At 36.2% G+C, this 27,083-nt stretch overlaps 2 protein-coding genes across 3 annotated transcripts; one reads left to right on the plus strand and one right to left on the minus strand.

Annotated features, from left to right (window-relative positions):
• Window positions 1-61: 61 nt before the first annotated feature.
• LOC113760881 (DNA gyrase subunit A, chloroplastic/mitochondrial) lies at window positions 62-27,083 on the minus strand. The gene is made up of 27 exons (XM_027303628.1): window positions 26,512-27,083; window positions 21,562-21,631; window positions 21,385-21,450; window positions 20,789-20,890; window positions 20,285-20,329; window positions 20,097-20,195; window positions 19,841-19,927; window positions 17,283-17,353; window positions 17,056-17,164; window positions 16,881-16,943; window positions 15,552-15,617; window positions 15,334-15,422; window positions 14,615-14,663; window positions 14,019-14,105; window positions 13,566-13,659; window positions 6,777-6,847; window positions 6,561-6,650; window positions 6,049-6,174; window positions 5,807-5,964; window positions 5,504-5,585; window positions 5,260-5,424; window positions 5,075-5,176; window positions 2,769-2,896; window positions 2,089-2,209; window positions 1,819-1,873; window positions 1,634-1,733; window positions 62-430 (listed from the first exon to the last, which is right to left on the minus strand). Exons 1-27 carry the CDS (start codon window positions 26,967-26,969, stop codon window positions 319-321), a joined length of 2,865 nt encoding a protein of 954 aa, XP_027159429.1. The 5' UTR covers window positions 26,970-27,083; the 3' UTR covers window positions 62-318.
• Window positions 7,890-9,394, plus strand: LOC113760883. Of its 2 annotated transcripts, none has more exons than XM_027303630.1 (2): window positions 7,890-8,960; window positions 9,314-9,394. In XM_027303630.1, exons 1-2 carry the CDS (start codon window positions 7,922-7,924, stop codon window positions 9,346-9,348), a joined length of 1,074 nt encoding a protein of 357 aa, XP_027159431.1. In that variant the 5' UTR covers window positions 7,890-7,921; the 3' UTR covers window positions 9,349-9,394. The 2 variants fall into 2 exon arrangements, with proteins under 2 accessions (XP_027159431.1, XP_027159430.1); XM_027303629.1 differs by having other exon boundaries at window positions 7,890-8,984; window positions 9,314-9,389.

Below are 27,083 nucleotides of genomic sequence, written 5' to 3' on the forward strand. Positions count from 1 at the left end.
AGCCAACAGCACGAACGAAGATGAATAAATTGGAAATACAACAGAAGATACAAAGCAATCATGATGAAAAATTAAGTGTTTTCATTACTACTAGAGTAATTTGTTGACTACTGAAATTGGAGCTTCCAACACGTTAAGCGGTTAAATGCATCCTTTACAACATGTCCGCCGCCACTTCCCCTCAGTACAAAAGAAAACAGGAAACATAACGTACGATTTCCTGTCATGTGTACAGCTACTTTAACACTGTTAATCTAAGTGCAACAAAATGGTAATCCAGTTAACTGATATTTGCACATGAATTAAGGACTGCAACTTCTAGGCAGCAGCAACTTCAGCTTCAACTTCATCTGAATCTGTTTCTGCTGCAGAGATCAAAGAAGCTGATTTGATTTTACCAGCATGCTCTAGCCGCATCAAAATTACCCCTCTGCCAAAAAAAGAGAGAAAGAATAATGTTTAATTCAATTACGATACTCTCTCAAATGAAATCCATGCATGTCCCAGGAGGAGTATAATATGCTAAATATGTCACAAATTTCTAGTGTTGATGATTGAATACCTAAATGTTAAAAAAGGAAACACAACCCCCCCCCCACCCCAACCAAAAACACAGCGAAAAAAAAAAAGAGTAGAGACAGAACTTTGGAACAGGCAATAGCAAGTAAATGCGCAAATAGCATTTTCCTCTGATTAGAAAACCAATCTCTATTTGTCTAAAAACCAGACGGCAATTATAAAATTATCTTGGTTTAACATTATTAACTAAGCAAAAGATAAATCTTAGGAGGAAATTATGAAGAGAAAAAAGCTATCTATCTTACTTTACTCTGCAGATCACATTTTGGACGACAAAAATTTTACAGAAGTATATGATGCTTCCTCTGGAGAGAGCTAGTGGCACAACTACCATACTCTAAAGTCCCCCACCCAACACCCCCCACCCCAAAAAAACCAATAAAGTAACTTTATCTGTCTGCTAAGTAGCAAATTTATTGCATGACAAGAAGATTCATATTAGTCAGATCAACCTGAGTCATTGATCCTCTAATACTTGAGAATTCAATATCTAAATTTCCTCACATGTTCTCTACCTTATCCGACATATTTTCCACCCTACACTTTCAACTCTATTCTACAGCTTCATTTCAAGTCAAATCTAGACTAATCTGTTAAAAAAGATCCAGACAGAAGCATCAGAACAAAGCATTTGTTTTTTAGTTTCTAAGTTTCAGCCGAACAGATATATCAGTAGTTTACATATCCTTCCCATGAGAAAGGTGACTGTTCGCTCAAACTGCTGCTTTGCTCCCACCAGGCCGTCCACTTTGGATTTAGCCTGAAGCTCCAATATTAAAACTCACTAACAATGTCAAGGAGAAAAATAACTTCCAATTAAGAACAGCTTGGAAAACAAACTACACAGTAGACCTTAACGAGGGTAAATAACATCACAAAAGAAAACATTAATCATGAAGGAGTTCATATCAAGTTCTCATTCTTTCTTGCAACTATAAAGTTCTTAAAAAGATCCTGCTTTTCAGCCAAGAGCAAATTATTAGCAAAAAATGGCATGAAAACCATTTGGCATGTTATGCAACAAGAAGTAAAAGGGCATGCAGCTAAGAAATACCTAGCAAATCGCGACTGTATGGAGATATCTCGCACTTTTATGCGGTTTACAGTCCCACTCTGGCTAACAAGAACAACTTGTTCATCACTTTCACAATCATCTAAAGAGGAAAATAAGGTCCACCGTCACTATTAAGAAACAGAGTCCAAATTCAGAATAGTGATAAAAAAGGTAAAAAGAAATACCTCCTAAGGAAAATCCAACAACAAATACCGCCGCCAGCTGGTCTTCAGATGCAAACTATGAGAAGATTAACACACCACGTCAGAGGTAAAAAAAAAAGGGCACACACACTCTCTCCTTATCTTTTTCTTCACCCTTCCTATTACAAATAAAAGGCAATCAACCACCCATTAACCTACCACCATTATCAAAATGAAAACTTGGGCTTCTGGTTTCTTTGCATTCCATTTCTTTCTCTTTCCATCTAGTTAGTTCAGTACCAAGTGGCATACCTTATAACCTATTAAACCTGTTCTGTTCAAGGGCGACATCCGGAAGCTACTAAGAGGGACTCTCTTGCCAAAACCACTTTCAGACACAAACAGCAACCATGGGCCCGTCAATCCCTTGCAACTGCTTGGAAAAAACATAGCAGGTGGGAAACTAGTTTTGATCGCACAGTTTTCAATTAAAGATGTTGACCAATGGAAAACTAACATACTGAGAAATCAGCAGCACTTGAATGTGAAAAACAGTTATTGACCAATGAAAAACTAAAATATTGAGAAAATGGAAGCACTTGAATGTGAAAAACTGTTGAAGGATAGATGATGTATATCCGGATTATAGAAGTGTTTATCCTTCACTTAAACACATAAATGCAGTCAATACTAAGTACAGAAGTTAGTGTTCATTATTCACTTAAGTAAATTGCCCAGAAAAAGAAATATAAAAAAAAGCATAATCATGATAAAAGCTACCAAACTTTTGAAGTCACTACAAGAAGCACAAAAGTAATCGATGGATCCTCACTAAAACATTTTTACATGCACATATGAAGACAAGCTAAGTAACATGAAAGGCCAGAATATTAGTTTGACAAAAATATGGTTAAATTAAAAAGCATCATATATAGCCATCTCAAATTGGAAAAAAGAAACACTTATTAACCAAAATAGCCAAGAGTTACTGCCTTCGATGGGAGAGATTATCCAACTCTTTGCTCAAAGCAGCTGGTATTATGTCCATGCTCGCTACTTTATCCTCTCCTTTCAGCCTCATGGCCACTGATCCCCTGGTATTTCTTCCAAGTGCTCTTATCTGAGACAGAGATTAAAGGAAAGAACATTGATAAGTTGAAACATAGAGTCAATAGCTAAGGAATCATCCACAATTCCACAGTAGCTATGTATTTCAGTAAATTGATCACATCAAACCTCATGATTTCACTAAAAACTTAGGGTCTACTTTAAAGACAAACTTAGTGTCCGAGGTTTCACAACTGGGAGATTTGGGAAGGCTTAACATGAGCATTGCATTAGTAAATTGATAGACACTAACTGTTTTCCAACCTAAGCAACTCAAGTAGAAATAGAGATGAATCAGCTCTTTGTAACAATGGATGACAAAGCAAGAAACATGCAATCACCCTTTTTTTCATGATTAAGGATGATGAATTCACACATGTACGTATCAGAAGATCAGTCACTTTTCACCGTGACAGGTCTAAAAGTATAGCATCAGTGACTTCTTGGAATTGCTAATATTATTCGGCATGGAGAAGTTCCCTTGTACTTGACAAATCCATGCTTACAATTTTTTGCTCTCTTGTGATATATCAGCCAAATCATATCACTTCCTTTTAAGTTTTCTCGATATAAACAAGAAACAGCAGTACTTTAACATTGTGTGGCTATAAAAGAGAGTACATTATGGCCTGCAAACATCCGTCAAGAAGCCAAGTCAAACTAAGATTCGCATGTTAAAGTTTGGTCAGGAATAATAAAATAAGAAAAATACTAACAAAGAAAAAGAAGAGAAATGCTAGACTGTTCATCAAAACCCAACCATATGCTCACAACATATTAATGTCTCTATCTGCGAGCACGTATATATACAACATGAATATCTACATTTTACTTGCTTTTGTGTATTTTATGATAAAGTACGTTAGCAAGCTTAATTCAGTCAAATTGATCTTATACATCCTGTAGTTGTTTCTTAAAAGAGATGAAAAATAGTCTCAATCTCTGGTTCTCACGTTCAGTTTTCTATATTAACATGTTAACTCGGGCCTACTGCTGCCTCTCTAACACACAATAAAAGACTCTTCATTAGATTCCCCATCATGAAGATCCTTAAAAAGGTACTGTCCCACATCTACCCAGGGTTCCCTTCACACAAGCAACAAAAGCTATAACAATATCCCTTGCAACTCTAAAGAGCAGCAGAAACTGAGCTTTAGTAGTTTACCATCAAACCACCTATCACAAACCTATTTTTTCAGCATCACCAAGTATAACCACCAAATTCTTTCTATGCTTTTTTTTCCCTGCCAAGACTCTCATGCCTTAAAAGTTTCTATACAAAGGGATCAACATCCTATTCAGACCTCTGAGCAAATCCGGACGCCCCATACATTTGTTCATTGGCTGTAACAAATACATGTATTTTGTTCAACTAGGAATTAAGTGACATATATCTTACCAACTGGATTTTACCACTAAGAAAATTTCCATGGTAATACCTCTTATTTAATCAGTTACCACAGAGAATTGTGAATCACCAGAATAATTACTATTCAAAATGCTCAATTCATTTAAGTGAAACTATTGTCAAACAACAAAGACAAATAATTACTGCAATAAAGACTTTCTTGCAAAGTCGGTAGTCAACTAACATCCAAACCGTGGGAATGGGAAACTTTCCCCATATCATAATGAGGAATTTTTGGGGCATATGATCATTCAATAAGCACTAATAAACTCCGGACACATGAAATTCTGCAGGAAAGTTACAAGGATGGGAAAACATGTCAATGCCTATTTTGTCTTTTCAGCCAAACACTGACTTAAGGTTTAGTTTCTCCTTCTGATACGTGAAGGATATTATTTCAGAAGAGCCATCACACTATTGTAAAGCATGGAAAGACATGAAATCATTGTCAATTCAATTTACAGAAGCTTTATTATGTTATTCTCTTCAAAACAAAATACCAAGTCAATTTATTGTATTATAGCCACTTTAAGTGCTTTGAGACAAGAACACCTATATGATATTGTTATGGCCCTTAAACAAAATGACTTCATTTAAAAAGAAAATGGAAAGAAAAAAAAATGGAAGGCAAGATGAATCAGATTATATGTTTCAATTTGAAAGCTAGAAGTAGATAGGTATAATCTCTGCTGCAGCTCCTCATCAAGGGGGAGGGTGACTCATATATCTCAAGTTAATGGGCTTTTTCAAGCTATTTTGCAGATGAGTAATAAGAGAACTCACTTTCTCACATGAACTTAAGATAACCATTCCATTTTGTGATGCCATTGCAACGAAGTCCTCATTTGCACAATGCCTTACCCATTTTAATTTATCCCCAGGAACCTGTAAAGTAAAATCTTGTGTTTGATCTGACTTAAACTAGAAAAAGTTACAACTCAAACAACTAAAACTGAGAAGGGACAAACCAATTGTATTGCTATGATTCCAGTTGATCTGATCGATGAGAAGTAGTTCAGAGACACTTTCTTGACATACCCATTCACAGTGAGCATTAAAAGAAACTGGTCTCCAGAAAATTCACTCACTGGAATGATTGATGTTATTCTCTCACCATCAGACAATGACAAGATCTGGATTTGGAGTAAAAACAAATTAACAGATATGAAACATTATAAGAAGAAACTTCTCCTCAGAAGTACATTCAGATACCTGAACCAGTGTTACACCAGCTGCAGCTCGAGTGCATTCAGGAATTTTATAGGCCCGAGCTGAGTAAACTATTCCCTTATCACTGCCAAGAATGGAAAAATCCACAAAATGAACAAATGACATATACATGACCAAATAAGTGCTAAATGCACCTTAATCTACTAAGGCAGAAAAGGATAAATAATTAAATATACTGAGCATTAACGACACTAAGACATACGCGATAGCCATTTCAATAAGTGGAGGACAGAAATCATCTTCACCAAAAAAATGCCACTAAAAGTATGACTTGCAGAAGAATACCTAAAATACAAGACATGGTCATGGGCATGACAGACGAGAAAATCAGACAGGGTATCATTATCTCTGAGTTTTCCTACTGATTTGCCAATAGTTCCCCGCTTTTGAAGATTAAATGTATCAGGCTTCATGCGTTTAACATAACCCTTCTCACTAATTGCCTGAAATTGAAACGTGAAACCATGGGTGTAACATTGCAACAAAGAACAATGTGTGACAAAATTGGCAGGACAAAGCCAAATTACCAATAGCATTTCCTCATTGGGGATAACATCTATATCTTCAACTTGGCCACTCTCTGAGTCCTCTAGCATTGAACGTCTTGGGGTTGAAAACTTGTTCTTTATTTCCATTGCTTCTTCTTCTATCAGCTAAATTGCAGGAAGAAAATAATTAGTTTTTTTAAAAACACGAACTTGTAAAATAAATGGCAGCGAAACAAGCAATAAGATATTCAATGCACATTACTGCAGCAATGAGGCCAAAAGGGGGAAAAATTATTGTAAGATTGAATGTAATTGTTTTAGAAAAATAATGTCAGAAAAGGTAAATCAGAGAGCTTTTCAAGATATAATTAGGTAAAATATTGATCTCTTTGCCCAACAGCAGAAAAACAAACTTCACCTCTATATTCACCAATTGATTCTTGGCTAAAGCTAGATTAGGTTCAGATCAAATCATTTTAGTTGATAACGGAAATAAATCTTGCAATATAAAACAAAACAAGATACAATTAGCTTCTATACAACAATCTTACCTGAAGTATTCGCTTTTTGCTGGACAAAAGCTCCAGCAACTTAGATATTTGTTCTGTCAAAGATTTTCTCTCATCAACAAATTTATTTCTCTGCAAAATGGCAGCACACGTTTTCAACACCACAGGATAGTTCATTTCAGCTCGGGAGATGCTATGATACAGAAGTTAAAAGAACATCTAAAAGTCAAAATGACTACTTAGCAGAATTATGCAAACCTCAAGGAGTGTTAGTCTTCTCAGGCTAATGTCCAAAATAGCTTCTGCTTGTTTCTCTGACAAATTGAATTCTGCCAAAAGAGCAAAGTTATCAGGTGTAAATTTTCACATATATACATTTTTTTATTTTCCACCCTCAGATGTAAAAAGTATACTTTCATGGATCTCATGAATATTATCTTAGTGATCTAAATCCTTGAATAGGAGCACTATTAATGCCAGGGCATGGCACTACAGAAATTACAAGATACAACAGAACTCAGCATGACCGAAAAAATTAAGAGTTGAAATCCAATCCTTAAAAGATCAACTCCATCATCATTGATACAAAGTTAAACAAGAGAAAAGTGTAGTTGCACAATCATTAAAGAGCAGAAATAAGCAAGTAAATCTCCTTCCAGGAAAACATATCCTCCAAAACACAAGAAAAAGCAGAAAACAGTTTCTTATTGCTGGAATTTCTATATACATACATATAGATGTGTGTGTGTGTGTATCCACAAACACATATGTATGCAAGTATACATATATAAATAAGCACATCACTTACATATATCTAGTTAGAGAATTAAGGATGTCTTTCTTACCACTTGCAAACTCTTCTTTACAAATCATTTTCATTTCTTAGTCAAGAGCGTAAAGAAAAAAAAATCCTTTTATAATCCATGCATATCGGATACTCAAGATCATAGAAGCTTATCAATAAGGTGTTGAAGATATGTGATCTGATATTATGGAAAGATTTGATAATATAAATATTAGGAAAGATTTGATTATAGTATCATATATTAATTAGGTATCATATGATTATAGTATCATATATTAATTAGGTAATAGTATGATTATAGTATCATATATTAATTAGGTAATAGTATGATTATAGTATCATATGATTATAGTATCCACTTGTGTATATATATATATTTGTATATTGTGTAGTCCAAAGTGAAATAGAAGAAAAGTATTTTTTTCTCTCCATTTTTCTTAGTTTACATGGTATCAGAGCCCGTCTAGGGTTCTGGGAAAAATACCACCTTTGTTTCTTGTCAATTCCAGCCTTAATTGCTGGTTCCTTTCTTATTCTCTCCAGCCTTCATTGCTGTTCCTGTTACTATACATTTTTTTTTCCCCCCTCCTATTCAATCATGGCGGATGCTACATCCTCAACGCGGCAATTGTCTTCAACTATGGAAGAAGAACAAAGTACACGGAACACAACAGAGCTTCAAAACATCCAGGCAGCATATAGACTAAATGGAAAAAATTATTTGAAGTGGTCTCAATTGGTTCGAACATTCCTGAAAGGAAAAGGAAAGTTGAGTCATCTATTGGAAATAGCACCGGATAGTGAAACGGCGGGGTTTGAAGCATGGGAACAAGAGGATTCAATGATCATGTCTTGGTTATGGAATTCCATGATTCCTGAAATCAGCGATACATGTATGTTTCTTCCTACAGCAAAGGCAATTTGGGATGCCCTTCATCAGACATATTCCAAGGTTAATGATGCAGCTCTTATCTATGACATCAAGACAAAGACAACTGGAGCAAAACAAGGGACAAAAACAGTGACGGAGTATGCCAATTTTCTGCAAAACCAGTGGCAGGAACTGGATTATTACAGGGCACTTGATTTGAACTGTAGCAAATGTGCAGTGTTTATCAAGAAGTTCATAGAAAGGGATCGAGTTTATGATTTTTTGGCTGGCCTAAACTCTGAATTCGATCTTGTACGAATTCAAATTCTGGGCAGGCCAGAGTTTCCTTCTTTAACAGAAGCAATATCCCAAGTACGTGGAGAAGAAAGTCGCAGGGGTATTATGTTAGAGCTACCTTCAATAGAAAATTCAGCCCTTTTAAGTTCCAAATCTCAGCGGTTGGTACTGAACAAGGTTGCTGCGGACAAGACCAATCAAACAAGTGGGCAAAAGAATCGCGAGGAGTTGTGGTGCACATACTGCAAGAAACCACGACACACCATAGATCAATGCTGGAAACTACATGGGAAACCACCCACTCGTGAATGGGGACAAAAAGGTGGCCAGCAAAGGCAGGCTCATATGTCGGTTCAAGATCCAACTCAAGTGATTGGAGGGTTTAGTATGGAGGAAATTGAGAAGCTTAAAAGTATGTTAGAGACAGTTGACAAACCAGCAACTAACAATTCTCAATCAAGGAATCCGGGTATGTGTTCATTGACACTTTCAGGTAAGGCTCTAGTCTCTTTTGCATTTAGTGTTTTAGGCAATGAGCTTAGGAATGTCTGGATTCTTGACTCTGGTGCTACGGACCATATGACTCATATTTCAAATAAATTCAAAACCTATAATCCCTGTCCTAGCAATAGAAAGATTGTTGTTGCAGATGGTACTACAACCACTGTGGCAGGTATCGGAGATGTCCAAGTTACTCCAAATTTGATTCTTAAAAATGTTCTTCATGTTCCTCGATTATCTACAAATTTGGTTTCTGTAAAAAAACTTGCCAAGGATCTAGCTGGCTCTGTTATATTTGATGAATCCTATTGTGACTTTCAGGACCGGGGCTCGGGGAAGAGGATTGGACTAGCTAAGGAGCATGATGGACTCTATTACTTGGATACATCAAGTCAACCAGAATTTAGTAAATCTGCCCTGTCCACATTGTCTTCACCCTCCAATAAAGATGTCATCTGGTTACATCATAGACGTCTAGGTCATGTGTCTTTTTCTGCATTAAAAATAATGTTTCCTTCCTTGTTCAAGGGATTTGATGTTCAGTCTTTTCATTGTGATATTTGCGAGTATGCTAAACACACTCGTGTCCCATTTCCTATCAGTAATAAACGATCGTCTTCTCCTTTCTTTTTAATCCATAGTGATATTTGGGGGCCATCAACTATTCCAAACATCTCAGGGTCTAAGTGGTTTGTCACATTTATCGATGACTGCACAAGAGTCTCTTGGATCTATTTACTCAAAAATAAGTCTGATTTGAGTTATATTTTCCCTGTTTTTCATGCAATGATTCAAAATCAATTTGGCACCAAGATAAAACACTTTCGTTCAGATAATGCTCGTGATTATTTCAATCAAACCTTGAGTCAGTTTTTCCAAAAAGAAGGAATCATACATGAATCATCCTGTATTGCCACTCCACAACAAAATGGAGTGGCAGAACGGAAAAACCGACATCTTCTTGAGTGCACTAGAGCCTTACTGTTTGAACAAAGTGTGCCAAAAGCATATTGGGGAGAAGCTGTACTCACATCAGCTTATGTCATAAATAGAATTCCTTCCAAGGTCTTGGGGTTTCAAAGTCCACTAGAGAACCTATCCAAATTTTACCCCGATATTCGATCTTCCTTTAATCTCACTCGAGTTTTTGGATGTACTTCCTTTGTTCATGTCCATAGTCATAACCGTGGGAAGTTAGATCCTCGTGCTCTTAAGTGTGTCTTCGTGGGGTACTCATCTACTCAAAAGGGTTACAAATGTTATCATCCACCTACTAGAAAACTCTATGTCTCGGCAGATGTTACATTTGTTGAAAATAAGCCCTATTTCATCACTCCTTATCTTCAAGGGGAGTTAGATACACTTGAAGATAAGGAGTTAAAATTTCCCTCCTTAGAGTTGACCACATCTGAGTCATCCAAATCTGAATTCCAAGAGTCAATTCTTCAATCTGATGTGGTAGAAGAAAAAAAGGAAGACTGTAAAATCTATGACTGGTTCCGGTTTGACCAAGTGTATACAAGGAAAGGAGATCCCATCGTGGTTACAAGGCAAGAACAATCCTCTAAACCAAGCTCCGGGAATGAGGTAACAATGAGTGAATCAAATCTGAATTCTACACCACCGACCGACCATTCTTCCAGCTCTAAATCACCTTGTCCTGAGCCTCTTAGCCCTGACCAGGACCTACATCTACCTATTGCTGTAAGGAAAAAACCCCGAGAATGCACCAAAAGACCCCTATATCCATTGTCTCACTTTGTGTCTTTTGAGAAGTTTTCCCCGAGCCATCAAAGCTTCCTTTCCACCTTAAATACAGTCTCTATTCCTAGCTCATTGTCTGAAGCATTATCAAAGAAAGAATGGAGACTTGCTATGGAAGTAGAAATGGATGCATTAGAGAAGAATGGGACCTGGGAATTAGTTGATTTACCAAAGAACAAGAAAGTAGTGGGCTGTAAATGGGTGTATGCAGTAAAGTTTAAAGCAGATGGGTCCCTAGAACGCTACAAGGCAAGGTTAGTCGCGAAAGGATACACACAGACATATGGAGTAGATTATCGGGAAACATTTGCTCCAGTAGCAAAGATGAATACAGTGAGAATTCTGCTATCCTTGGCTGTTAATTTTGATTGGGAATTACAGCAATACGATGTGAAGAATGCTTTTCTTCATGGAGAGTTAGAAGAGGAGATTTATATGAGCATTCCACCGGGATTCAGTGGGGTTGACAAGAACAAGGTTTGTCGGTTAAAAAAGGCATTATATGGGCTGAAACAATCCCCACGTGCTTGGTTTGGACGATTTGCCAAGGTAATGATAGCTAATGGTTACAAGCAAAGTCAAGGAGATCATACCCTGTTCATCAAGCATTCAGCCTTGGGGGGAGTTACTGTTTTGATTGTATACGTAGATGACATCATAGTGACAGGAAACGATGAAGTAGAGAAGAAAACTTTGAAGTGGTGCCTAGCCAAGGAATTTGAAATAAAGGATTTAGGAAAATTGAAGTATTTTCTGGGAATTGAAGTGGCTCGATCAAGGCAGGGAATTTTTATTTCTCAACAGAAGTATGTTATGGACCTGCTCAAGGAAACAGGCATGACAGCAAGCAAACCAGTTGGAACTCCCATTGAGCAGAATCACAAATTAAGTGAGGCTCATGGAGATACAGCTGTGGACAGAGAGATGTACCAAAGACTTGTTGGGAAACTCATTTATCTCGCACATACTAGGCCAGATATAGCTTACTCAGTCAGTGTTATTAGTCAGTTTATGCATGATCCTAGAGCAGTTCATCTACAAGCAGTTTATCGAGTGCTTCATTACTTAAAGGCACATCCAGGGAAGGGAATTTTATTCAAAAAGGGTCCTGAAATTGATCTGGCAGTTTACACAGATGCAGACTTTGCAGGGTCTCCAGTTGACAGGCGATCAACTTCAGGATATTGTACATTTCTTGGAGGAAACTTAATATCCTGGAGAAGCAAGAAACAAAGTGTGGTAGCAAGGTCAAGTGCTGAAGCAGAGTTCAGGGCTATGGCAGCAGGGGTATGTGAATTATTGTGGGTTAAAATTATCCTAGAAGACTTGAGGATTCAATGGAGCAAACCGATGAAGCTATATTGTGATAACAAATCTGCTATAAGTATAGCTCACAACCCAGTGCAACATGATCGGACGAAGCACATAGAGATAGACAGGCACTTTATTAAAGAGAAGCTAGAAAGTGGACTGATTTGTACTCCATATGTTCCGACAGGACTTCAACTTGCAGATGTGATGACAAAGGGACTGTGTAGCAACATGTTTCATGAAAGTGTTGTCAAGCTGGGAATGGAAGATTTATAATCACCAGCTTGAGGGGGAGTGTTGAAGATATGTGATCTGATATTATGGAAAGATTTGATAATATAAATATTAGGAAAGATTTGATTATAGTATCATATATTAATTAGGTATCATATGATTATAGTATCATATATTAATTAGGTAATAGTATGATTATAGTATCATATGATTATAGTATCCACTTGTGTATATATATATTTGTATATTGTGTAGTCCAAAGTGAAATAGAAGAAAAGTATTTTTTCTCTCCATTTTTCTTAGTTTACATAAGGTCTTGCTTCCTACTTGAAAATACTAATATTTGAAGGCAACTTCATTTCCTAGTCAACAGAATATAGGGACAAAAATCTTCATTTCAATCAAATGCAGTGCAGCAAAACTCCTTTAGTTGATCAGACCAAAAGTGGGGTGAAAACAGAATCCAAAAGCTAAATCAAGGTTGTGTGGTATATCCTTGTTTACAATGTGGGAGAAAGTTGCTTTCACTTTGTGCAATTATTGCATTTACTCTTCATTATTAAACACTAGGTGGTGGGTGTCAACATAAATTAGGAAGCACATTCAACTACAAATCTACAACGATTTAAGATTCAGCAACTTAAAAAGAGAACAAAAAGAGTTCAATGATAAGAATACCACAACATTTCACCCCAACCAGCCCAAGTCAAGTTGCAGTTTGAAAGCTTTTGCACCTTGAAGGAGGTAAAGAGAATGCTCAGTTGAGGTATTCAGTACTCGGTAATGTTAAAGAAGCTAAGCAAAAGTTGAAGATTCCAGCTTAATATAAAATGGAGTAAGATCAATAATTTGAAAGAGAAAACAACAGGATGGGAACTCTTCAAAATATTTTTATAATACATAAATGTGAATAGTGCCAAAAGTTACATATTCTTATTATAATACCTAAATGCATATGATGGCGAAATTTACTCAACCTTAGTTGCTTCTTTGACTACAGCATGTATTTAATACTCTAAAGAACAAAACAATAGTCATATTAGGAGTTCAAACTCCTAAAACCAATGGAATATGAACTTTGTACATAGCTCAAACCTTAAGGCATGCAATTTGCATTGTCAAGTGAAGTGGAATGCAAATCTAGAACAGAACAAATATATGATTTTTCATTTTCTATGGGCTTCTGCATGAGCCTTGTATGTTTCCTGCACACATGCAAGAAGCAAATGGTACATAAACAGAGCATCATCAAGAAGCAAATTACCTTTCATCAATTGAGCTGTTGCCCCAGAATGACTTGAGGCTTTCCTAATTAAGTCAATCACTCCGTCCAAATTATCAAGCCCCACAATGATACCCTAAATTCATCACGCGCCAAAAGGTGGGAAAAAAACAATTACAGTGAGATATCAAGCACTATAACCACAAAGACAGGCAGCACAAAACAGGTGCAATAGCACCATGAAGCAAGCCATTAACAACCAGTCCACGTTTCCTTGTAGAAGCAATAATTCAAAGTCTCCATCTGGGTTGACATATTCAAGTCAAAGAAACTAAGTTGAATATGAAAATAACAACCTAAAATAATTCAAGCAAACTAAGAGTGCACGAACAAATGATTGAAACTTGTACGGAGAGAAACATAATCCAGACAAAAGGCATTATAAAAAACATATGATATGCATATGAATCCAACTTCCCCAGAGCTGAAGCATACCTCAACAATGTGATTTCTATCTTGTGCATGCGAAAGCTTAAATCTTGCACGCCTTTCAATCACGGAGCATCTGAAGTCCAAGAAAGCCTGTGAACCAACAAGAAAATTATAATTTATCCAGAAGTTGTGAAGGTATATACATGTATCTCTAATCCAATTATAACAGGACATTTCATATGCATGTCTAGGCAAATATAGAGATGCAAATGCAGGAATGCCCAAGGTAAAGAATAATATTTTCACTGCTGAACAGCCTGAAACTTGGAATTTTAACAAACTATAGATCCTGTAGATTAAATTCATTTCGCAGATGAGTAAAAGTACACAATCATTTGGATTCAGCAAAAAAAGAATTACTATCGACCAGCATAAGTATGAAACAGCATTCAAGGATATAGGAAAAGACTGTCAGTTGTATAATTTAATTATGCACACTGCCAAGCCACTCTCTTGAAATAGACAAAGAATTCATGGATATAGAAAAAGATATATGAATATGCATAACAAATAAGCTGCATAACAGATAAAAACACGTGTATACTTGTAAGTAAATCTACGTACGCCAAATAAATAGAGCCATAATAAGAATGAATCACCTGAAGCAATTCTTTCAATCCCATAACTTTAGGTTGGCCATTAAGAATACTGTGAGCCAAAAATCACGTGAAGAAAGAACAACAATTGATCAGATATTCTAATTGAATAGCACAAAAAAGAGGAACAACCGTAGTTCATTAGGTTAATTTAGTATGAAAGTGAGACATATTTTGATCCCCCACAAAATGAATCAATTGCAACACAACCAAAGCCTAATTTCTCTTTCATTTTTACCTGAAGGAGAAATCCAGCTCTTCATTACTATGCATTATAAAGCATTGGAAGTCTTGCTTTATTTGTCAAGAATAAAAACCACTGCACTTGTCATTTTGCACTATTTTCTCTATACAAGTACATGTGCGCACACACGAGCATGTTGAGAAAGAGATAGAAGTAGAAAAACAAACTCTGCAAAGAGATGGTTGTTGTTACTAGTAAAGAACTGATAACAAAATGGAACCAGCCTGTTACTAGTAACGACCCGATAACATGATGGAACCAGCCTGAATACTAGAACAGAAATCAAACTTACATTAATATTTCAATGTAGTCATGCTAATTTCTTGGCCTACCATATTCCTGTCTTTTAAAATAGATTAATCAACAAGACCTTGTCATAGTTAGCAGTCTACTGAGCAAGTCCATAATAAATTAGCTACTTACACATAAACTGGAAAAGCTTTCACAGAAAACAACTAACCATCTAGAAACTACTCACCCCACCATGTTACAGTTGAAACTGGACTGAAGAGCGGTCATTCGATAAAGATTGTTCAATACAATTGATGGTGCGGAACCCCTCTTAAGCTAGAGAAAAGAAATGAGTAGAATTTATTATTCTCAATTTTGCATAAGGTTCATAGTCATTAGACCAAACACAAAAAGTATAGCTCCATCAATCAAAGCTGAAGACATGAATGATAAACTTATTCATACCTCAATAACAATCCGCATTCCAGATCGATCACTCTCATCACGGATGTCACTAATACCTTCTAATTTCTGAAACAAGAAAACATGAAAATATTGCAGAAAAGAGGATAAAGCTTGAGTCAGTCCCCAATTCCAACAGACAAATAAATCAAGAGTACCATAGACCCAGTCATCTGCTCTTAGCTCAAGTTGGGAACCATTTTTATGCTTCTTGAATGTAAGGATGACATCTAACATAAACAATTACAAAAAATAAGAATAGAGTAATAGATTCCCAAAAGTTAAACCAAGGCTTTACAAGGAACCGCTTGAAGTATGGATAAGCAATCATGCTATATAAAGACATTGTCACTCAAAAAATTCCTGGGAAGAAAAAATTTAATTTCTCAAGACATCCTTCACAATTATTCTTCTAGTGTCTCTAATAAAAGTTTACATCATATCCACCAAATTCAAAATTCTGGAAACCTAGTCAAACATTCAGTTTACAAAATTGTAGCCAAATCATACAAGTGACTACATGTCCTCACATTTAAACTACCAAAACCGAACCAACTGCATGTGTGTTCCAAAATGTAAGACCAAAACTATTTTGAGCCAGCCAATTGAAGCATTGAGTTCCACAAGATACAAGAAACAGCTTTCCTCAGTTGTAGAATTTGAGCTAAGAAAGAGCTAAAATACGCAACGATTGCAAGTCCTTAATATCCATATAGTAGAGGCAGTCCCTGTATTTATTTGATGCTTTACCAGTCAAACATATAACATGATGCATTTATCTAGTAATGGGGAGAGGACTAGCAAGAGAGACCGAAAGGTGCTACATCTCAGATTGGAGTAAGAAAGGAACCCCAGGTGATCACAAATCATCACACTGCTCTCACAAAATTACAAGTAAATCAGACTGCCAAGTTTTCTCATTTGCCAACGAGACCATTGCACATACAAAATATTCCCTGGACATTGTTCAGTGACAGTATGCATGAAATTATCTAAACCTTGTAGACCAGATGAAGAAAGTAAAGGTATTTCCAGATTCAAACCTAAAATAATATGTCCATATCTAAGAGTGGAAAAGATTGGGAGAAGGAATAACCAAGATGAAATGGAAAATATATAATATTCTGCCAGACCATTGACCTTGATCCACATTATGGAACCATCAGAAAATAATAAAAGAAAGAAGAAAAGGGACAAAAAAATGGAATATAAGCATCAAAATACATTTACTCCAGTGAAGGGAACAGCACAATTAAGGGAAGAAAGACCATTTCCAAGAAATGCGGATTTTAAAGATAAACAGATTGCTTTTGAGGAAAACAAAGAAGATACCCTATTTTCTACAAGCTGGGCAATGTTCTCAATCAAAGAAGCTTTGTTGGTCTGATATGGGATCTGTTTCATTAATCAAACAAGGAAAGAAAGAAAAGTAACAAACAATAAGCATACCGTTATTATAATTCAAAAAGTGCATAAATATTATTAAGGATAATAAGAAAAAAAAAACCTCTTTTATAATAATTGCTGTTCTCTTGGTTTTGGAATCAAGAGTTTCAACATCAGTCTTTCCTCTTACAATTACACGTCCTCTCCCAGTTCGGTATGCTGCTAAAATCCTTGAAAACATACATTCATTTCAGAATTTTCAATAAGTTCATGTTTACATAGTACACACAGATGAGCTGGAACCAAAATGCACAATGTGAGTGATTAAACAAGATGAGAAGACCCTACCCAATGTTACCCATTATTGTTCCTCCTGTTGGAAAGTCTGGTCCAGGCATGTACTCGAGCAGTTCTTGTAGCTGTTACAGAGAGGAGGGACAACCATAATGAGATCAATAGCAATTAACTTTGAGGCCAACAACTTTAAGAGACTACAAGCTTGAACTTAACAATATAATCAGCAAGTATATGGTCAAAATCCTATAACTCAAGTCTTACTAACCAATCATGTTTAAGCATCCAAAATCAATTCCTTTACCAGAATATTTTTCTATTCACATAAAGTAAATTCTACTCTTCATACTCAAATCCTGTTTCGTCCATGTAAAAAAATATTCTCCCACATATCTAAAATGGTCGTGTTTAAGATTACTTTAGGATGCAGGCACCATTGTCCCAGCTTTGTAGACATAAGAACAAACTTCATTTAAGTACAGATGGTGTTCAGTTAAAGTTCATTCCCTTTCCAGTTTCCTACAAATATTGGGTGCAATGTAAGACATCTACGTATGTTTCATGACCTCATTTAAGTACTGTAAAGGTTCAGTTAAAGTTCATTCACTATGTTTCCTGAAACAAATGTTAGGATATAGTTAAAAGCCTGCTTTAACTTTTTATGCATCGGCTAAATCCTACCTTTTTAGCCAAAAGGTCTATTCCAGATTTGTGCCTTGGAATATTCTCAATTGCTTTTGACATCCAACTTCGAATAAATTCTAGCTGAAAGAGCTGATTCTTCAAGGTAGTCTTTGGGAAGCTTTATCTAAAATAGCCTTTGGCTATTCAAAACTTCTAAAACATAGAACGATTTCAGCTCTGTATGGATTTAAGTAATTGGGAAAAAACTAGTTTTCCAAATACAAGTCTACAGTAACCCCAAAAACATTCCAAATACACCTAAAAAACACCAAAAATAACTATAAAAAAAATCAGCACGCCCTCCACCACCCTCCCACACCCACCCCCTTCCCCCCCTCCCCTTTCCCCTCTTTCCTCCTTCCCGTTCCCTCTTCCCCCCCTTCTCTCCGCCCTCCTCTTCCCCACTCCCACCCTCACCCCAGATATGGTCAAACATTTCTGGAGTGGGGTGGGGAAAGGAGGGTGGAGGAAGGGCGGGAAAAACGAGGGAGAAGAAAAGGGGGAAAGAAGAAGAGGAGGGGAAAACCGGGGAAGGAGGGTGGCTGGTAGGGGGGCGCGATGGGCTGGCGGGAGGTTGAGATAGGGAAGGGAAGAAGAATAAACTATAAAATTTTAAAAACAGCCCAAAAATTTCAAAATTCTAAGGACATCCCAAAATATACAATACATAAGTTTTCTACGAATACGTCTACAATAAAGTTTTTAAAAATACCCTGACAATACCTAGGAATCCAGTTGGATTAGTTGTTTTTTAAGGTTTTTTTGAAATATTTTACTGTAGCAGTGTATACGAAAAATTTTTACTGTAGATGTTGTTTGTGGTGTTTTTGGAGGAATTTTTGAAATCCATTTTGGGGTACCTTTTAAATTAAAAAATATTTTAGAGTGCTTTTTAAAAATTAACACTACCACCTACAACCATCACCACCCCCACCTACAACAGCCACCACCATCTCCCTCTTCCCCCTCCTCCCTTTTCCTTCTCCCTCTCCTTCCTCCTACTCTTTTCCCCGTCCCTCCCCTTCCCCCCCACCCCATGCCCTTCCTTCCCCCTCCCCTCCCCTCTTCCCGACCCCATCACGATTTAGTCCAGGCCAGATCGGGGGGCGGGGGGTGGCGGGGAAGAGGATGGGAGGAGGAAGAGGGAAAGGGAAGAGGGGAGGAGGAAGAGGGAAGAGGAGGAGAAAGGAAGAAGGAGGTGGTGGTGAATTTTTGGTGATAGATGGAAGATGTTGTAGAAAAGTACTATTTTAAAATTTTTGAGTACAACAGGTAATCTAAAAATTTTGAGTACAACAATAAAAAATTTTAAAAAGTACTCTAAAAGGTAATCTAAAAATTAGTACTATTTTAAAAATTTTGAGTACAACAGGTAATCTAAAAATTTTGTGTACAACAATAAAAAATTTTAAAAAGTACTCTAAAAGGTAATCTAAAAATTAGTTTAAATTTTTTAAAAATTTTAAAAATATCTCAAAATATATTCTAGAAATTCTTCTACTCATAAATATTCCAAAATATTTTCTAAAAATATCCCAAAATATAATCTAAAAACTCTGCTACAGCAAAATTTTTCAAAAACAACTAATCCAAACGGAGCCTATATTTTTTAAATTTTTTTTGTATATTTGTGAGTTGTTTATGGGATGAGGTGTTTTGGAGTTGTTTTTATTTGTATATTACTGTAGCATTGTATTTGACAAACTAGCTTTTGAAAAACAGGCGAATCCAAACGAAGTTCATTCAATTTTTTAAACCTTCTTACATAATCACTTTTCTTCTTTTTGCAACAGCAAACCAATTCTAATCCTGAGGCTTTCTTCACTATCCTATTGACAAGATCAATATGTGGTCAAATGGAAATATAATAAAGGAACAAAGAAGTTTTCTACAGCAAAGGACAAACAGGCTGCATAAGCTAGACATACCGTGGCTTCTGGATTATGAATCAGCACAGACAGTGCATCTACCAACTCTGCAAGATTATGTGGAGGTATGTTTGTTGCCATTCCAACCTGACAACATATTACTCATGGAATCATACCCAAACAAACTATAATAAGAGAACATGATCCGCATAGGTAAAATGCCTCTTTCACACAACAGAGCACTAGGCTAAAATAGATTAAAAATTGTGAAAATGAACATCAAAAAACTCAACATCCGTTAGCCAAAAATAATCACCGCTATTCCAGAGGCACCATTCAACAATAAGTTAGGAATCCGGGCAGGAAGTAATGATGGTTCCTTTTGCGAATTATCAAAATTTGGAACAAAATCCACCTGCAGAGATGATAAATAGAAAAGAACTTGGATCACAACACAATATAGAAAGCCTATAAGATTGGACATTCAAGGATAAAAATACTGACGGTATCTTGATCTAGATCAGCCAGTAACATTGCCTCCGCAAGTGCCTGAAAGTACAAACTCATGATGATAAATGCAATTTTAATTTCAGTATTACTTTAATAAAACCAAAAAACAATCAAGGCATTTATGTGAGTGCAAAACTCAATGATCATAGATACTTTTAGAATCAGCATTAAGAATTTTCAGGATGGAAAACATAGCAGATATTTCTAGCTTCTTACATAGGAGGTGTATATATCAGCCAAAGAAGAAGAATTGAGAAATAAAAGGATTTTAAAAAAAGACTTCCATTTCCCTGCCGTTAATAACTAAAAAAGAGGAAAGAAAACAAAAGAAAAAGTAATTACAACACATTCCTTGAACTCTCAGATCCTGAAATTGATACTTTTAAGACAAATGCAGAGAAACTCTCATAATTCTTTTCCTAGCAAGTTCAAACAAACTTTTCAGAGCATGCTAAGATACAGGACTAACAGCGTACAAGAAATCAAACATAAACCTACTTCCAGCCGGCACTCAGTATAACGCATTGCAGCAGGAGGATCAGCATCAATAGAACCAAAATTACCATGTCCACGAATGAGTGGGCTTCGCAAGGAAAAATCCTGGAGACACATAAACAACAATATAAGGCGAATTGACAGAGCAAATCCCTCTACAATCTGCAACCTGGAGCTAGATAACTCCGATTTTCAGAAATGTGAAGCACCGACTTCCATTACATAGGCAAGCAGGATAGCAAACACACGAGTGCAAAATTAAAAATCCTATAATTCACTTTCCAAAGAAAATAAAAGCAAGAGGATGATAAAAAGGACGGAAACAAATCTATGTTCAATAAATCTACAACAATGTTTTGTTGCATACCTTTGTCACGGGTCAAGAAGAAAACGCATCTAAACCCAGAACACAATTTTGAATGAACTAAATGTGAGGTCATATTTAGATGATTGCTAAACCATGTGGACAAATAATGGAGATAACAGTTCCATTAGCCCATGATAGAATGTATATAGAAAAATGAAAGCAGGCTTACACCTCAATCAACCACATAACCAAGCAATTGAAGAAGTGCCATAATTTTGGAATACAATATTACCTGTGCCATTCGAACCAAGGAGTCATACACAGCAGTGTCTCCATGCGGGTGAAACTTACCAAGGACCTGTAGTTGAAACCAGGATGATCAATACCAAAGAGTCATTTGTTCTCTCAGTCTAAAGAAATAATCTATTCAACACTCCCATATAGCCTAAGAAAGTAAGCAGTGTACAACCTCTCCAACAACTCTTGCACATTTCTTGTAAGGTTTCCTTGATGAAAGACCCAATTCATGCATTGCAAATCTACAGTCAAATAACAAAGAAAGAAAGAAAGTCAGATGTCACCTCAGTAACTTACAATTGTTGGGTCAAAACTTATGCAGAAATAATACATTCAACAACAGCAAAATGCAGAAATTCTCAAGTATAGCATCTACACAGAATAATTTGTCTCGAATCAATTACATAACAAAATAGAAGCAGGAAAATGGTAACATCATGGAAACCATAACATGCAGTTAGTTATGATTAAAAAATGAAAAAACTTGTGTTATCGATGGCTGAAAAAAACCAATCAGAGTTCAAAGGAGTCATATGCATCATCATGAAATCTGCCAGATATGCATAATTAGCGATCCCTTGGGATATCTGTTATGATACCATTGACCACATATATGAAATGTAATATATGCAAATAATTCACTCCATAAGAATGTTATCATATATTTCCTCTAAGAACTGGCAACAAGTAATAAATAAGTTTGCATATACTGGCTGAAACCACTTAAAATTTAAAGGCACCAATACCTCCATTCATCATCACAAAATCAAGAGAATGTACATAATAACCCATTGATCTTCATGAAGCTACTAACAGCAACACGTTCAGCTAATTGTGTATATGCAGTTTGCAATTATCAGTAAAGAAAGATGTTCTGTTTTGTTTTTCCTGCTAACAATACGCAAGAGGATGGATAGTTATTTAACTTTGTACCAGGTAAGCGCTCTGACTCCATAACAAATCAAGTCTCCTCTCAAAAATGAACTTTTTAGAAGTTCATCTTCCTTAGGAAGCTCGTATCAGCTTTCACCAAAATTAATTACCTGCCTTGGGTCACTTTTCATGCTAGTTAAACGCCCCTAAACCAATGATAGCAGTTCCAAACATCAAAAGAAAAGCAAATGATCCAAACAGTATCCGTTTCATGCAATACCTATGAATAGCATCAAGCAAATCAGCAAAACATAAGCAATAAGAGGAAGACTTTGACAAACATTTAAGTAGAGTTAGTTTAAGTCTATGCCCCTAAACTTTTACTCACCTACAAATTGCGCCATGAGTGTTCAACTGCATTGCTTAACTAAGTTAACCTACTTATCCATCTTAAGTTAATCGAATCATCAGAAGAGCACCGGATCAATGTCTAACTTGAACAGTAATATAACTGTTCTTAGATTCACATTGACAATATTTGGGATGACTTTCTGCCAAAGACACTGTTGATTTCCTAGAGTTAAGATCCATCCAACCAACATCAGATCCTTTAGAAACTTCTTAACTTGATAATTGATTTCTTCCTCAAACTGCATTATGATGATTGGGCTAATGTAACACAAATTAATAGGTCAGGGTAGTCAAGCTAAGCAATTGAAAAAGTTTAGGGTGGTACAGCAATTACCTTGCGAAGTATGACAAACAACACATTTACCTATATCTCAACCAAGTCAGAGGTACGAGTCAAAAGTCAAAATCATTAACAAAATATACGTATATCTACAGCCTTATTTAGATGAAACTATGTATTGGTTGCTGCCATTAGTCGAAGAGAGAAAATTAATTATGCAACATAAATACTTGAATAGTTATACTGTATAAGCCTATCTGGATACAGATTATACCCATGGATGTAAGTTTGTCAAATGACGTGAAAATGTGTTTGCAAGCTGTAATTAGGGATGCATTGCAGGCAATAGACTGCAAGAGTAGGTAGAATTAGTAGAATAGAGCCAGGGAAAATATTGAAATTAGGGAATTGGGTTGAGTCAAACACAGTTCCAAGTGCTTATTGATACTCTCTTGGCTTGATTCCATCAAGTGTTCAGGACCTACATAACAAGTCATGACAGTTGATACTCCAACCAGCCACGACAGTTGCATCCCTAACCTTGTCTTCCTTGTGATATGCAACTATATGTTTCCAGATAGGGCTGACAGTAGTCAAGCTTGCGCTAGACACTAAGTACCACAGCCCATGTTCTCATGAAAACCTGCACAGTAACCTGAACTTAACACCATTAGGCAAAATGCAACATCCCATAACAACAAAGCTCAATTGGACCATTGAGCCCCTTCAAAAAATAATGTGGTTATAGTTCTGATGTTATACTAGGTATACATGTTATCAGAACAAATTTTTTATTTCATTATTTCCAAAACTAATCACTGTAAAATTTTATGTGCTAAAATTAGGCACCAAGTACTCAAGCTAGATTTCTGCGCTTGAACTACTTTAGCCGCAACTTAAGTATAATCAAGTACACAGAGCTTGTCGAGTTGAGGACCATGCCACATATTGGTTGCAGTTGTAATTCATTTTTAAGTCATGGTGGAGCATGCTTTATTTCTAGTATGCATATATAGTGAGATGAGGAATTAACTATTACCAGTCAGAAAGATTTGAACTTCTCCAATGGGAAATGAATGTCCATCCCTCAAAATAGAACAATAAGGGAAAAAATGTATAGATTATGACTCTTCCGTTACTGCAAAGAGCAATTTTAGAAGAACTAATGGCTACGTATTTCCTTTTTTGCCAATTTTTGAGGGCATTCTGAAGTTCAATGGCTAGCATCTATATCCTTGTGATCATCTCAGCAAGAGTTACATCTTCATTTGCAATAATAAAAAAAAATCAAGTCAACATCCTCTTTAGAACACCCAGTTTCAGACTTTTTGATCCATAACATCATCATTGAGAAGAATTGCTACCAGAATCTAAACTATGTCTGACACAAAGCTCTACACCTTACGACAAATAGATATCACTATTCTAACTTGCAATCATAGAACATACTTCTAAATAATAAAATTATCTTGCTTCTCATTGGTAGGCAAACCTAAAAATCACAATTATGTCTGAACGGGTATACTGATCATGAGATAATTCAATCAGAATACTAGACTGGATGCTCGTAATCAAACTGAAGTTACCTCCTTTAAGAAAATCAATACCTTACAAACCTATTACGCGCATTCTACATCTTCTCAAAATCTATTGAACTTGTAGAAAACCCTGAAGGGTTGTCCAAAAAGATTCAAGGGACAGAACTTACTGTAGACTTTAAAGCAATTTCCAATGCATCTAAACAGTGTACCTACTAAAAGGATTATTCTGTTTTCTCAATTACAGATCTAAACCAGAAAAAATTTCAACTGTAGTTCTGAAACATTTATTGGATTTTCAGGGATGAGAAGAAGCCTTGTTGCGACTTCATAGTGCTACACAAGTTTCACCAAGTCTTCTTTTAAAACGTGGATCTCAAGATGGTAATAATTTGAATTTCATTTTTACTCGACTAGATTGTAGCTTGAAAAGTAATTAGGGCAGAAGAGAAAAAAACAGGAACTGCAATCTACACTAAGTTTAGACCACTATCAATACTTTCAAAGCTTATTACAACTAAAAGTGAACTGAATAAAAAAATGATCGAGATTACCACAAGAACCTCAACCATAGATAGAGACAAAAGATGGTATAGAAACTTCCTCTTGAACTTTGAAATAGTTATGACAAAAGATCAGCCACGAAGTCTACACAATTAGCTTTCCTTGTTTATCTCTATTGGTGTATTATTCTTTCTGTATTCTCACAATCGTGAGTTTCATTTTTCTTCTGTTATAGAGTAATTTTCAGATTTAAAGCTAGGTCTTATCTTGGGTTATGCCACACTGTATAATTGTTTTCATGCATCATGAATAGTTGCATCAAATTAAATTTTTCTGCAGTTGGACAAAACTAGCTAACAGATCCATTTGGAATTTATGTCTTCCCATAAAGCATGCAATACTTTCACATTCTGTTTTTTAGTGTTTTGGTCCAAATTAGTAGTATTTTAGTGAGCAAACATATCCAATTTCCAACATTTCACCTTCATTTTGATTTCTCTGAAGCAACTAGAACCCTCAGCAGCATTCCTAATGAACATTACAAAGACACTGCAATCATTCCCTTTTTCCATCATTTAATTTAAATACCAGAACATTTGGAATTAATGATCTACACCTAATCAGTTACTATATTTCTTTATAGTTTGACAAAACTGCTGAAAAAAATCAAGTTCATCATGTCTAGTAACTTGCATCTGCACTACAGAAATGTGCCATGGACTTATTATTCAAGGCTATGAGAATGAAACAGAGAAAATGACTGAAACAGAAGTATAATTTGCAAAGCACTGGGACAAGTACAATGAAACAAAACTTCTCATCCCAGTGTACTAAGAACTACATACTTTGTTTCCAACACCAGGTGAAGCTCTACAGAAACAGAATTGTATGGCACATATAACCCTTTGCCACAAGTAAACCAACAAAAGGAAAAAATCAAATAAAAATAAATAAAGCAAGTTACAGACAATGGGAAACTTTTGTCCAATGATCAACTTTACAAAGACATCAAACCATTTTCCATAGGAAAAAAAATTATTACCCTTCAGAAAATAGGACCCATGCGTTCCTCACATCCGGTTACATATTAAATGCTGCGGGCCCCATCCTAAGGCACTAGAACTTATCACATCCTCATTAATACAACTAATTATGTTCACATTAATGGAATTAATTATCAATCAGAATAAAGTTCATCAAATTAGTTGAAGCAACTCCATAGCCCTATTTGTAAGTAACGCACTTTTAACCTAAAGAATGGTAAAATGTACAAGTCATAAAGCACAAAGTCCAACACTCAGCAACTTGATTTTTAAATGAATCCCCTAATTTGTTATGTTTAGGTATTCCGAAACTCATTAGCTCCAAAAATACTTGAATAATTTCCATACAGAATAGTACAATGTACAACTTATACAGCATCATGTACAACATCACCAGCTGTTAATCCCCAAAAAAAATGCATAATAAATTCCTGAACCAAAAGAAAACAGAAATAACTTAACAATTAACTCACAATATCCTACGGTGGACCGGTTTCAACCCGTCTCGAACATCAGGCAAGGCGCGGCCGAGCAGCACAGACATGGCATAAGCCATATAAGCTTCAGTGGCTTCCTTATGAAGCTCCGAAACTATAATCCTCCCCTCGCCTCCTCCACTACCACCGCCAATTTTATCCCTAGCAGCCGAAACAACACTACCATTATCTCCTCCTCCATCATCCAAAACTGCGTCCTCGGCTTCTCTCCGCTTGGCTTTCACAACCGGTAACTTCTCTATCGGCACCGAGGAGGACAAGAACCGGAGCTCCGAAACCCTAACTTTCCGGAGCCCAGAGAACTGCGCAGTGACGGGGCGCAGGTGCTGTGAGTAGCAGCGGAGTAAGCGAAGTCCCGTTGTCGTGATGTTGAAGGCCATTGGTTGATTAAATAAGGGGCTTTTGGGCGGGGAAATGCAGTAATTTAGGTTCATGCCATGGAAGGTGACAAGGAACCCTCTGTTCGCAGAAGTGTGTGTTGTGCGTGAGAGAGAAAGTGAGAGTGAGAAAAGGAGCAAGAAAGTATGAGTTTAATTTCAACGTAGACA

The sequence above is a fragment of the Coffea eugenioides genome, chromosome 2 (assembly GCF_003713205.1).
Source record: "Coffea eugenioides isolate CCC68of chromosome 2, Ceug_1.0, whole genome shotgun sequence".
In the NCBI taxonomy this organism is placed as follows: domain Eukaryota; kingdom Viridiplantae; phylum Streptophyta; class Magnoliopsida; order Gentianales; family Rubiaceae; genus Coffea; species Coffea eugenioides.